Raw genomic sequence first — 12,895 nt, forward strand, 5'->3', positions numbered from 1 at the left:
CCCCCCCCCCCCCCCCCCCCCCCCCCCCCTCAAAACCACTTTCTCTCAAACCTACATTGTCTCTCCCCACCCCCCCTCTCAAAACCACCCATACTCAAGCCTACTCTATCTCAAACCCATCCTCGCAAGTTGCAGCGTCCGTCGTTGCCCCACCCTTCTCCTCCATCGCGGTGAGCACTATCGTTGCCCCTCCATCCAATTGAGCACAGCTCCCTGTCACCCCTTTATCCAGTCGAGCAGTCTGTCGTTGCCCCCTGCCGCAAGCACCATCGCCGGCCTCTCTTATCGCCGCTCGCACCGCACCACAGTTCCCCCCCTCCTGCGTTGTTGCCCCCACCTGCTGTTCCCCCCAACCCTTTCGCCTGCCGTTGCCTTACTCGCCAGCCTCATTGTTGTCGTTCGCTTCAGGTGGGTTGTACATACATTTATATATATTTATATAATTTTCTTTTTTTCCTTTAATTTTCCTATTTATTTTGTTGTTTTTTTATGTGTTGATGATAACGATGATTTAGTTGTAAAAATAGAAAATTAAGAATGATTTAGTTGTGAAACTAAATTTATCCACTAGCGAATATAGTTGGAATGATTGAAGACGATGTTGAGGAAGACGAAAATATGTAAATATTACTTTGTTTGTAATTATTTTAGTTTTTGTAATTTTGAAAATGAAAAATTTCTTATTTGAGTGTAAATTTAATCTTTGAAAATTAAATTTTATATAATTAATTTTATATTGTGAAATTTATGTAATATAATTAATTTTATATTGTGTAATATATTTAAAAAATTATAGTTGAGAGAATAAGCAAAATGCACTCTATTATTTGCAAACTTGCAACCTCAATTGTTACTTGACCAAAGTCAATACATTAAGAGGTGTCTTTTTTTCTTTTTATTTTAGTTTCATCAGGCGATGCAACCAATTTCTGCCCACCTGGCATCACAAACATTAATCCATTAAGTGTGGTTGAGTATATCTAAGATAAGGCTATTATATTCCATGTGAAAGGCTATTATATAGTTGAAAATGCCAGATCAAATTAACTATTAGGCCAATAGAACCAAATAAATACCTGAAACCTCAAAAATAAACTAATATTAGATTGTAAAAATATCTAATCAAATTAAGCAATTCAACACTCAAAAACATAAAAATAGAACCAAGTCAAAAAGTTATCCATCCACTTGAAAGTTTAAAATTAGATTTACGGAGATACGATTGTGAAATTTTGTTAATTTTTGGATATGTTGATAAATAGGGATAAGAGTCTCGCGTAGTTGTCTTTGATCGTGGGAAATCATGAGCCTTGATGGCCAATCGCGACTGTTATTATGTTTTTCAGTGTTAGTCGAAAGTTAAAAATTAAATTTATAAAAATTTAATCGTTAAATTTAATTTATTTTTATATATGTTAACTTTGTTAACTTGATATTTTTAATAATAAATTCTAATCGTAAATTCCTGCACGGTGGTCATTCGAGGGTAATGGTTGCTATTTTAATTCTCTTGTGCTATCATACCAAATGTCAATTAAAATTAAAATTTTACTTTAAATCTTCTGCTTACCCATAATCAGCATGGATCTGTTTTTCCTTGGGTTAGGGGGATTGAAATTGAATATTTTCAAAATCAAATGAGCTCATGAAAACAAAACTATTTTAAACTTTTTAAACGAGAATAGTAAAATTGTGATTCTATTAAAATTTAGAATGAACTTAAGAACACTCTTTTAAATTTTATTAACTATAACTTAGATTACACAATATAAATTTAATTATATTATATAAAATCTCATAAATAATAATTTTTTAAATATATTACATAATATAAAATTAATTATATTACATAAATTCACAATATAAAATTAATTACATAAATTCTAATATTTGACTAAATTTACACTCAAATAATAAATTTTCCATTTTCGGAATTACAAAAACTAAAATCATCACCTATTCTTAATTTTTTATTTTCATAACCAAATTATCATCTTCACCACATAAAAAAAAATAATAGAAGAAAATAGAAAAGCTAAAGCAAAAAAAAAAAAAAAAAGAGATATAAATATATAAATGTATGTGCGGGGGCTACCCGGTGGGGCTGACAGCAACAGCGGTGGGTGGGGGGGGGGGGGACTGTGGTGTGGTGTGAGCGGCAATGAAAGGCTAATGATGGTGCTTACTACGAGGGGCGACAACGAATGGTGGTGCTTGCGGTGGGGGGTGACAACAAATGGAGGGGCAACGGCGGACAATGCTCGCGGTAGGGGGCGACGGCAGTGCTCGTCGCTGTGGTGGGGCAAGAGTGGGGCGACAACAAATGCTGCAACATATGGGGGTGGGTTTAAGAGAGAGAGTAGGGGAGAGATAGAATGGGTTTGAGAGACAATGGGTTTGAAAATGGGTAGGCAAAGATAAAAATTTTAATTCAAAAATAAATTTAAAAAATTTGGAAAACCATTCTTTGAACCCTTGTTAACAAGTAGATTAATCCATTGGTTTTTGATACTTATTCATTTGTCATTTGATCGTGAAATAGAGTACATTGTTATGGTTGTCACTTTAAAAAGCAAATGATATAGAGAGTGCAAATTAGGAGTTGCTTTTAGGGTTGCAATCGAGTCAAATTGAGTCGACCTTCGCTGAGCTCAGACTCAACTAGGTGAGTAAGTGTATGGGTTTGAGTTTGAGCTCGAGCTCAACAAGGGTTCAAAGTTACAGGCAGTTGCCTTCATCGAAGAAAGAGAATGATTACAGGCATGGATGTCGTCACATGTTAGTCGGTTGGAGAAGATGGATAACAGGTGTTGGTCACATCGCAACCAGTGACTAATGTGCAATGTCAAAAGGGAGAAGAAAAGGAATAGAATAGGCGAACAACCTTAATTTGGTTAGGCTTTTATTTTTGAAGCTTTTAAACTAAATAGCGTTTAAACTGCTTATAACGTTTAAGTTAGATAACGTTTAAATTGATAATGTGTTTGGATAAATGTGCTTTTAAACTAATAGTTAATAATTATATGTTTAGTTTAAAAGGGTTGACAAGCTATTACAACTTGATAAAAAGAGCAAAATAGACATGTTATTGAATGATATAAAATTTTATTATTAGATATTAATAAATTATACATAATTATTAAAATATATTAATACAATATTATTATATGAGTTACATATATATACATATATACACAGATGGTAGTGGAGAGTGTTGGGATTACATAGATCTTATCATATGCGTAGCGTAATTAAAATTTAGTTTACAGGTATCTTGTTTTTCAAAAACTATGGTTTACTAATTGAAAGCAAAAACAAAATGTTACATTTTTTATGAAATCTGATTTCACCGTTAGGTTTTCCCATCGTATAATTCTCCAAGTGTAGGATGTCAAGTTAGTTCACCCGAAATCAGTTCTATTCAAAAATATCAAAGAGAGTGATAAGTAGAAGAAATTTTTCACAAAAATTTCTAACTTACCTTTTGGATTCACACCACTTCTTAAAAAACTCTCTCAACTCATAAGTGATTCAAGAACAAGAAATAAAAGGTTAATGAAGCTATTTATAGAGTTCCATTAACCTTTCTCCTTTAATGGGTTGAGCGTCCAAAGCCCATTCCATTTAATACTATTAGGGAAAACCCAATCCAATAGTATTTATTTGAATCTAATCCAATAGTGCCATTGAGCCAAGCCTAATATGCTAGCAAAAGGTCCAATCTAATTAATAACTAAATGATTATATTTACAATATAATCATTTAATTATTCTTATTTATCCAATAAATAAATGCACTATTATTAGTAATTATAAAATTACTAATTTATTCATCTTCTCTTTGAAAGTGATTTCTTTGGGGTGGGATTTTCTGAGTTCACAAATAAATTGGCAACGAGAATAATCAATGATTAATTCTCATAAATCATGAATGATATATAATAATATGTCATAATTATCGAATTTATTGTGAAGCGGGTATTGTAAACCTATTACTACGTTACCATGTAATATGATCTTTCTATCATCTTTTATCTCGACAAGATATGAGATCATGGTCAGCAGGTTGAATCTCCTAATCTCGTCGTATGACCAAATCCAAAATCAATCTTGATTAATTATAGCACAACCCTTAAGGAACAAATTTCATCGTCATATTACCTTGGCCAAGAATTTATCGTCAAGTGATTATTGGATCGCATATGATATCCTCCTCATAAATCTCGATGTGATAGATTATATGTCTGATGTATACATACCTCATGTATCACTGAATTAGGCACATAGATATGTATGATTATTCTTAATTAGAATAACTATATAATATCGTTGATATCCTAATCTACCAATACATAGATATCTATGTCATATCAGGTCTAAATACTAGTTGCACATCCGTAGCTAACATTGAATCATTGACCCGTGAGAAATAACCCATGTGATTCAATGTTAACAGTCTCATTTAGTGAATTTGTTATTGTAATGAACACCCACTTATCTTCCTTTTATATCTCATATAAAATGACACGAGACTCACCAACCTTATGTTTCAGTATCTCATACTGAACTAGGAGGAAGAAGATGTGCTGGCCTTTACAAGTTGTTATTATCCAGATTAGGAACTCTATGGCCAGGAACTTGTTTATAGTATAATGAATTATGGATTATCCGTAACTCGTATTTTAACTCTTAAAAATGGTATTCACTCCTTATTATACTAATGGATATATGTTTTTTAATTTAAATCATATTACAATTTAAATAAAATATAAATTTGGTATTTAAATAAAATATAAATTTGGTATTTAAATAATATTTAAAGAATTACAATATCGAGTCTCTTTGTGTTAATAGAATTGGTCTTCAGGGCTCATATTTAACAGGGAAGAGGAGAGGTAAAGCACGGATGGCGAGGGACAGAGGCCGATGGGGAGACGAACAGCCGAAGATGACTGACGATGGCGAACTTGAAGTAGATCAGGGTGACGAACGACCTACGACAGAGGAAACGATGGGAACAACGGTGGGGAAGACAACGGCTGATGTTGCCTATGGGGGCAATTACCGATGGAAGCATTCGGTGGAGGTGACAGTGATGGCCGATGGTGGCGGTCAGAAAAGCTGAAAAAGAATGTGGGAGGCAGAGATTGAAGAATAGGACATAAGATTGAAGAACAAAGTGGGAGGTGTAAATATTGATATTGTTGGAGGGTGAAATGTGATGATGGTTTTTGGGATTGACCACCATGTGCCACCTCTGCGAATGGATCTCGGGAATCAGACCTCGGACTTGGCGATGTCAGATCTCGGTGATAAGACCTGCAAGACAACAGAGTGGCGGGGCTAGGGTCCCCCGGGGTCGACTCCGACGCTCAAATCAGTAGAGTAAATGTAAGTCGTAGTAAATATAAGAGCTGTAGAACTTGCCATACCTGGTGAGGACTCTTGTCCTTTTATATGTAGACCCGTTATGGGGTACCCGAGATAAACCCGTGTTGAGCGGGGGCACGACTCCCGAGGATCTCGGTCAAGGTGGAACGAGTCTCGCAGCTCGGCTTGAATTTCTCGGGCTCTGCTCCGGATTGTTGACTTGCCACGTGTCAGTCTCTCAAGCGATCCACGTGGCGGGTAAGACTATTGGCGCGTATGAGTATTTTGGTAATTTTAGGCGGTGCCACATCAAAATGGTAATTCAATCAGTTAACTCAAAAAGCTTTAGAGAACTTTTTTGCAAAAGCAAGGGGTTGATAGCTTTTTAAAAACGCTGTTAAATTAGCGTTTAAGTTATATAGTTTTTAAACTGTTGATATATCCAAGTAAAAAAATAACTTTGATAGCTTATAAGTTAAACTAATAGCTTATAACCGATCAAACTAGCTATATTTGTTGCCTGATTTGGAGAACCACAAAGAGGAGGAGAGGAGATAAAAGAAAAAAAAGAGCAGAATGACTAAAGAAGAATGGGGTTTTCTGGAGATTGGACCCTCCACTAAAAATCTCCACTAAAAATCTAATAATAAGAAGATAAAGTAAAATGGCCAAAGAAGAATCGGGTTTATTGGAGATCGCACCCCACTAAAAATTTAATTACTAATGGTGAATGATGGGGTTTTCTGGAGGCCCCCAAATTAAAAATTTAATAATAATAATGAATGATGATATATATATGTATTTATGTTTAAATAATATATTTATAATATATATAAAATAATATATATAATTATGAATAAATTTATTAAAGTATTTATAAATTAGTATCTTTTAGTGAGTTAATTTTAATTTTTTTAATTGAGATTGCTTGTGAATCTCTAATTAAGCTGGCTTTTGAGTTAACTAGTCAAATTTTATTAAGATCAAGGGTGATTTATTTACAAATTGAATTTTAAAATTAAGTTTAAATTTTATTCGTTTACCTTAACAAATGAACTCAAATGAAATTTTATTGAGTTGAACACTAAATTACTTACAAACGATTCAATTCATTGATTTTAGTTGTTTTTTTTGTAAAAGAGGCAACCTGCTTTCAAGTGATGTTCAACTGGCATTCGAAATATTAGTGTCATCAAAACCAGGTCAGATCGGGCATCCTTGGACTGGTTGGTTTGAGTGGCAAATTTCTACTCCAAGGGGGTAACAATAGAGTATTCCAATCAAGATTTAGGTGTTCATATATATATATATATATAAATTTTATGAAAGATTTTTAAATATGAGATAATGTTATTATAATAAATTACATAATGTATTTTAAATTTTTTATTTTTAGATTACAATTAATTATTATATATTCATTAATATTTGAACAATTTTATTGATTGATGATAAATATATACTATTTAATAAACTAATAGAATTGTTTAAATATTAAAAATAATATGTAATAAATATATTTTATCTGAAAATAAAATATATTTTTTATTATTAATACTATCATTAATAAAATTACATTTCTAATAAACTCCAGTTTGAGTAGATGATTGAATTGTGATCCATTTTTCTTTTTGATTTAATATGTTGGGTCCCATTTTTTTAAACATTGTTATCAATAGTATGTTATAATAATCAACTGGTGTGGCTGCGTGGAACACATAAGTTCTCTTTTTTAAAAAAGGTTTTGCAGTTTCTCGCTAATTATTATATTGTCAATTTTAAGAAAGAAAGAAATTAATAATATTATTACGAAATTTAATAAAATATCATTAAAGCATTAGTGATATCTTAATGTTATCTAATTATTATGTAAATTTTAAATATTAATTATCAATCATATCACGCGTAAGTGAAACTCGATGAATACCTTGTTACGGAGATTAAAAAAAAAAAAAAATCCTTATAATGATCTAATCCAATCATTGCAGATTTTTCAAACTCTGAAGATTCTAAGCGACAGGGCTAAGGTAAGACAGAGAAACAGCCAAGGCCTCACACAGCTACGAAACTCGGTGCCGCCGTGCTGCTGTCTCCTCCCCTGCCGTTAGTGCGTCGGAAGCAGCCAAACATGGCCGCGGATATCAAAGCCGACGACGACATTCGCCACCACCAGCACCGCCTTATTATTTCAGAACCCCTAGAATTGGAAGAAGAAGACGACGACGAAAAGAAGCCTCCTCAGAAGACAAAGCGCGTGGCTTCGCTCGACATCTTCAGAGGCCTTACTGTTGCTGTACGCAACCCCATCTCTCTCTCTCTCTCCCCTCCTTGGGTTCACTGGCCTTACTGTGAGGAGGCTTTTATTTTCCTCAGCTGCTCTGCAACTTGCTGCTTACCAAAATTATTTCCATTTTATGCTTTTAGATTCAGATCTCTTGCTAAGCACAACACTGAATTATGTCTCAAAGTTGTGAAATGGAAACACGTTTTCAAGACACTCAATGCTGCTGTGTTTGTAAACAAGTTAAAAAATACTCTGTGTTTGGAAGATGAGTTCTTCAAACGAACCTTAATCTGGGAGACAAATTCCGGGCCTCGTAATAACAAGTTAAAAAAAAACCCCACTAATCCGACTAATAATCTCTTCCAAAAGTCAATGATACTTGGATTTGTTTATCTTGTTTAATGTTCTGGACAACCGCAATTTAGTTATGTTGTGTTCTTTGAGAATTGGTTGGTTTTGTAAGTCTGGATTTGGGCAAAAGAAACCATGATTATCTTGGCTTGTCTGATAATTTTTGATCAACTTAGAGCAGAGTGAATACAACATCGGTTCAGCTCCAATGTTGGAAAGGAAGCACAACATCCATAATACCATTATAGGGTTAAATAAATAGTGTATCATCGACCAGTGTTTGTTATTGGAATTTTGGATGTACATATATAATGAGATTTGTATCAATTTCATTAACGCGTGATTGTAACCGTGCTAAGTGGTAATGCTTGTTTAAGGTTTGCTGGCTCTTTGAAGAACTAAATAATGGTTTAATGGAAAGCATTAAACTTTGGCATATATTTAAAGCTTCATTTTCAAATAAATTAGATTTGTACCGGGTTAATAAACCAGTATTTAAGGTTTTCTGACTCATGGAAGAAACAAATAATCTTGAAATGGACAACATTCCAAAAGCAAAAAATTTATATGGAGCCATGATCAATGTTCATGAAATATTTGACATCTTTTACTTTGAAAAGTTTTTGAACTTTGTCCTCCTGAACTTGTTTCTTCCTGATATGTCTGACATGATGACAACTCTGATAGATGGTCAACTGCTGATCCATGCTTCATTAATCTCTTATAATGTATTTCAGCTATGCACTTCTACTTATGTGCTAAAATATCTAGACCTAGTGGGATCAAGGCTGGTGATTGTTGTTGTTGTTGAAGAAAAGCAATATATGAATTTGAATTGCAGTTGATGATTTTGGTTGATGATGCTGGAGGAGAGTGGCCTATGATAGGACATGCACCCTGGAATGGTTGCAATCTTGCTGATTTTGTGATGCCCTTCTTCCTCTTCATTGTAGGGATGGCCATTCCACTTGCTTTTAAGGTTCGTTTTTCAATTTATCCCAAGTAACAATTAGTTTGTACAGAGTTTGTGGTCGCTGTGACATTTATCCCTGTTTTTTCCACAGAGAATACCAAACCGGCTTATGGGCACCAGAAAGGTCATTCTTAGGACTCTCCAACTCCTATTTTGGGGCCTCTTATTACAAGGTTGGCGTTTCATTTTTGTGTGTACTGTAGGTGAACCTTACTCCTGGAATAATTGAAAAGCTGCACTCAAGTTATTAAATAGAATAATGTAAAATTCACTCTCCTTTTTTGTTATGCTCAACGTAGTTCATTAGAACATAAAGTTATTAGAGGCATCAGTGTCGTCTACCATAAACATCTATAGATGTTTGTATGGAAGCACTGCCATTTCTTAAGAAAAAGCCTTTAGACAATTAATTGAGCATTTCATTTGTTGACCAATAAATGGCTATAATACCTTCACAGAAATGTGGAAGTGTTTGAATTATATTCATGACGGAGTTTTAAGTTTATTTCACTTTACTAAGATCAGTCTGCTGGCTATAGATAGTGGTGTCAACAATTCAATTCTTGGGAAGATGATCCATATACTCGAGATGCTTTCATACAAACATGTATTGCGCTGTTACTTGGGATACTAACTTGACTTTATTATGTTGTGAAGGAGGTTTCTCACATGCTCCCGACAAATTAACATATGGTGTCGATATGAAAATGATAAGGTGGTGTGGCATCCTGCAGGTACTATCATTCACATTTTTCCATGGAGGAATTTGAACAGTAAATTAATTTCTATTAAATGGCTTCTACGTAGTAATCGGTTTTACCCATTGCAGAGAATTGCTCTGGCATATTTTGTAGTGGCACTGATAGAAATCGCAACTAAAAATGCTCAAGCTAAGGATATACCACCTGGCAGGTTCTCGATATTCAAATTATATTGTTATCATTGGTAAGTTAAATGCTTTGGCTTTCTTGCTTGGTGCTAATATTTATTTTGCAAGCGTTCTTTTCTTATATTTCTCTGATTTTGAATTCACAGGCTCGCTGGAATAGCCGTTCTTATTATTTACTTGGCCGTACTTTATGGAACTTATGTTCCAGATTGGCATTTCACCGTCCACGATAAGGACAGTCCTCGTTATGGGAAGATGTTCAATGTAGGTCCTGCTTGCTTAATTTCGTGGCACTCACCCATGCATTATTTATTGGCTACATGCTTATTCCTCTGAAGATAATGCGGACAGTCGATTGACTTTAATTTCAGGTAGCTTGTGGTGCAAGAGGAAAACTGAATCCTCCTTGTAATGCAGCCGGTTATATTGACAGAGAAGTGCTCGGAATCAATCACATGTATGGACATCCAGCCTGGAAGAGATCTAAGGTGTGTATTTTTCTTCTCTTCGTCTCCTCTTTATTCAAATCTTTGGTCAGAATACTAGTTTGCTAGCAGCAGCATTTGCTAATCTCTTATCTTCCCTGAAGTGCTGCAGGCTTGCACCAAGAATTCGCCATATGAAGGACCTTTGCTCAATGATGCACCTGCATGGTGTTCGGCACCTTTTGAACCGGAAGGAATTCTAAGGTTTGATTATCTTTTTCTTTCTTTGTTCTTCGTTTTCAACATACAGCAGGGGCATCAACAGCATTGAGAAATATCTCAAATTTTCTCTGATTGTAGTAGCCCCTTTTCTTTCTTCCTTTTGGATTTCAATGTGATAACATGTCAATTCTATTAACATTATGTGGATTTTTGTGGCAAGTGCAGCTCAATATCTGCTATCCTCTCTACAATTATCGGTGTGCATTACGGCCATGTGCTTATCCATATGAAGGTTCAATCTTTTTCACTTTAAGTGAATAGTGTTTGCCATAAATTCAATAAAGTCTGACTGAGATGGTTGAATCTATGAATTCCAGAGTCACTCGTATAGACTGAGGCATTGGGTTACGATTGGTGTTGCTCTACTTGTATTAGGAATGATCCTTCATTTCACAAGGGGTAAGAACTCAAGACCAAGAACCGAGGCAATTTAAAACGTATTGAGTATCTGCTCGGATTCCTCTCATTGTCACTTCTCTGATGCAGCAATTCCTTTGAACAAGCAACTCTACACTTTTAGCTATGTTTGTGTAACATCAGGAGCGGCTGCTTTGGTGTTCTCAGCCCTCTATACCCTGGTAAAATGTGATAAACATTTGCAGAGGTTTGGCTTGCAATATGGAACGATTTATTTCAACTTCTTGTATCATGATGCAAATTTTCTTAATAGAATCGAGAATTTAACGTGATAACACGCTAATTCTTCAGCCACCAAGGAACAAGGACCTTGGCTTTCTCTCTGGTTAAGACTTCATCTGGTCTGAAATTGTCGCTTATCTGTGCCAGGTTGATATTTGGAACTGGAAATACCCGTTTCTACCATTAAAATGGATTGGCATGAATGCTATGCTTGTATACGTTATGGCAGCTGAAGGAATCTTTGCCGGGTTCATTAACGGGTGGTACTACGATGATCCCCATAATACACTGGTTAGTCAGTGTTCATCTCATTTACTTTCTGCATCCTACTTATGCTTTATCGATAGCTATCCAAACTGTTGGAGAACCAATCCATGGCAGATACACTGGATCCAGAAGCACATCTTTATAGGAGTCTGGCATTCAAGAAAAGTGGGCATTCTCCTCTATGTATTATTTGCAGAGATACTGTTCTGGGCATTGGTTGCCGGCGCCTTACACAGGCTGGGCATTTACTGGAAGCTTTAAGCTTAACAGATGGAAACTGTGAAGTTCTGTGTAGCTCTCCGGACGACTTGTCCGATTGCCTGAGTACCGGCTACTCTTCCGGCAGGTGCTGCCACAGCAAATCAATCAAGCGTGCTTGAGAAATGTATGGATGCAGCACAAGCAATGCCTTTTGGCTAGTGATTCTTTGCTGGGTGTTAGATTGCCGCGCTAGGAGATTAATTGTTTTCTGTTCAAATTCTTCCAGATGTTGTGGCTAAAAGACTTAAAAAGTTTGTAACTATCAAACCTTGTAACATGTTGTGGTTATTTGCATACAATGGTTTTGCTTTTCAAGTGCATACTTGGTACCTGCGTTTCTTAAATTGGTTTAAAGCATGTTGAAAAAGAGAAATTTTCAAATATGAAGGGGAATACTCAGTTTTTTAAATGTATAAATATAAAGTTATACTGTGATCCCTACTCTCCATTTGGATCAGACATTGTTTATAGGAAAGAGTAAAAGTTTGGTTTATTCAAATTAATCGAACTGAACCGACTAAATTTGTCGGTTTGGTTCGATTTTTTTCTTGCATCAATTTGATTTGGTTAATTTTTCTCAAAAGTTTAATTTTTAATTTAATTTTTTTAATTAAAATAATTGAACTAACTAAATTGATCAAACTTTAAAATGATATCATTTTTTTGTGTTTCTAGTACTTAATTTAATTTAAAATGACGTCAGTCTATTGGTTAATTATTTTTTTTTGTATGTGTTTCTTTGGTCTAGTTGATTTGGCTCAATTTTTCAGATTAATCGATTGATTCGATTTAATTTTATTCTTTAATTTAATTTAATTAATTAATAAATTCCAATCAATTCGATAATTGGATTGGTTGTCTGCACACCGCTAGCTCCTCCTTATACACACAACGAGATCAAAGTACAGATTAACATCCTTTAAAAAATCTACTGGATATATTTTTTATTTTGGGAAAAATTTGAGGGGGCTTCCCCTAGTTTTTCTAATAAGAAACACAATATTTTAACTCAACTAAAACGAGCATAATTGTATTTACATTAATATCAATATAAATGGCCACTAAAAACATAAATTTTACAATTTACTAATAATAATAATATTACTAATAAATACAAAATTTATTAAACTATAATATTATAATTCTAAAATTGAT

The 12,895-nt window shown here is 34.4% G+C and overlaps 1 protein-coding gene across 3 annotated transcripts; it reads left to right on the forward strand.

The window, feature by feature from the left end:
* The first annotated feature begins 7,364 nt into the window (after window positions 1-7,364).
* On the forward strand, window positions 7,365-12,055 carry LOC127808077 (uncharacterized). Of its 3 annotated transcripts, none has more exons than XR_008024859.1 (13): window positions 7,365-7,662; window positions 8,846-8,983; window positions 9,069-9,150; window positions 9,635-9,711; window positions 9,807-9,922; window positions 10,013-10,130; window positions 10,238-10,354; window positions 10,464-10,555; window positions 10,739-10,805; window positions 10,891-10,972; window positions 11,060-11,177; window positions 11,360-11,503; window positions 11,594-11,740. XR_008024859.1 is itself a non-coding variant. In XM_052346431.1 (13 exons), exons 1-13 carry the CDS (start codon window positions 7,498-7,500, stop codon window positions 11,738-11,740), a joined length of 1,437 nt encoding a protein of 478 aa, XP_052202391.1. In that variant the 5' UTR covers window positions 7,365-7,497; the 3' UTR covers window positions 11,741-12,055. The 3 variants fall into 3 exon arrangements, 2 of the variants coding, with proteins under 2 accessions (XP_052202391.1, XP_052202400.1); XM_052346431.1 differs by having other exon boundaries at window positions 11,060-11,151; window positions 11,594-12,055; XM_052346440.1 differs by having other exon boundaries at window positions 7,523-7,662; window positions 8,742-8,983; window positions 11,060-11,151; window positions 11,594-12,055.
* The last annotated feature ends 840 nt before the right edge of the window (window positions 12,056-12,895 follow it).

The sequence above is a fragment of the Diospyros lotus genome, chromosome 1 (assembly GCF_014633365.1).
Source record: "Diospyros lotus cultivar Yz01 chromosome 1, ASM1463336v1, whole genome shotgun sequence".
NCBI lineage: Eukaryota > Viridiplantae > Streptophyta > Magnoliopsida > Ericales > Ebenaceae > Diospyros > Diospyros lotus.

What these genes read in the sequence shown, in the direction of transcription:
- LOC127808077 (XM_052346431.1), top strand. Translation starts at nt 7,498, where the DNA reads ATGGCCGCGGATATCAAAGCCGACGACGACATTCGCCACCACCAGCAC. An exon ending in CCATTCCACTTGCTTTTAAG is followed by an intron (nt 8,984 to 9,068) that starts GTTCGTTTTTCA and finishes TTTTTTCCACAG; the next exon opens with AGAATACCAAACCGGCTTAT. An exon ending in TCTCAGCCCTCTATACCCTG is followed by an intron (nt 11,152 to 11,359) that starts GTAAAATGTGAT and finishes TATCTGTGCCAG; the next exon opens with GTTGATATTTGGAACTGGAA.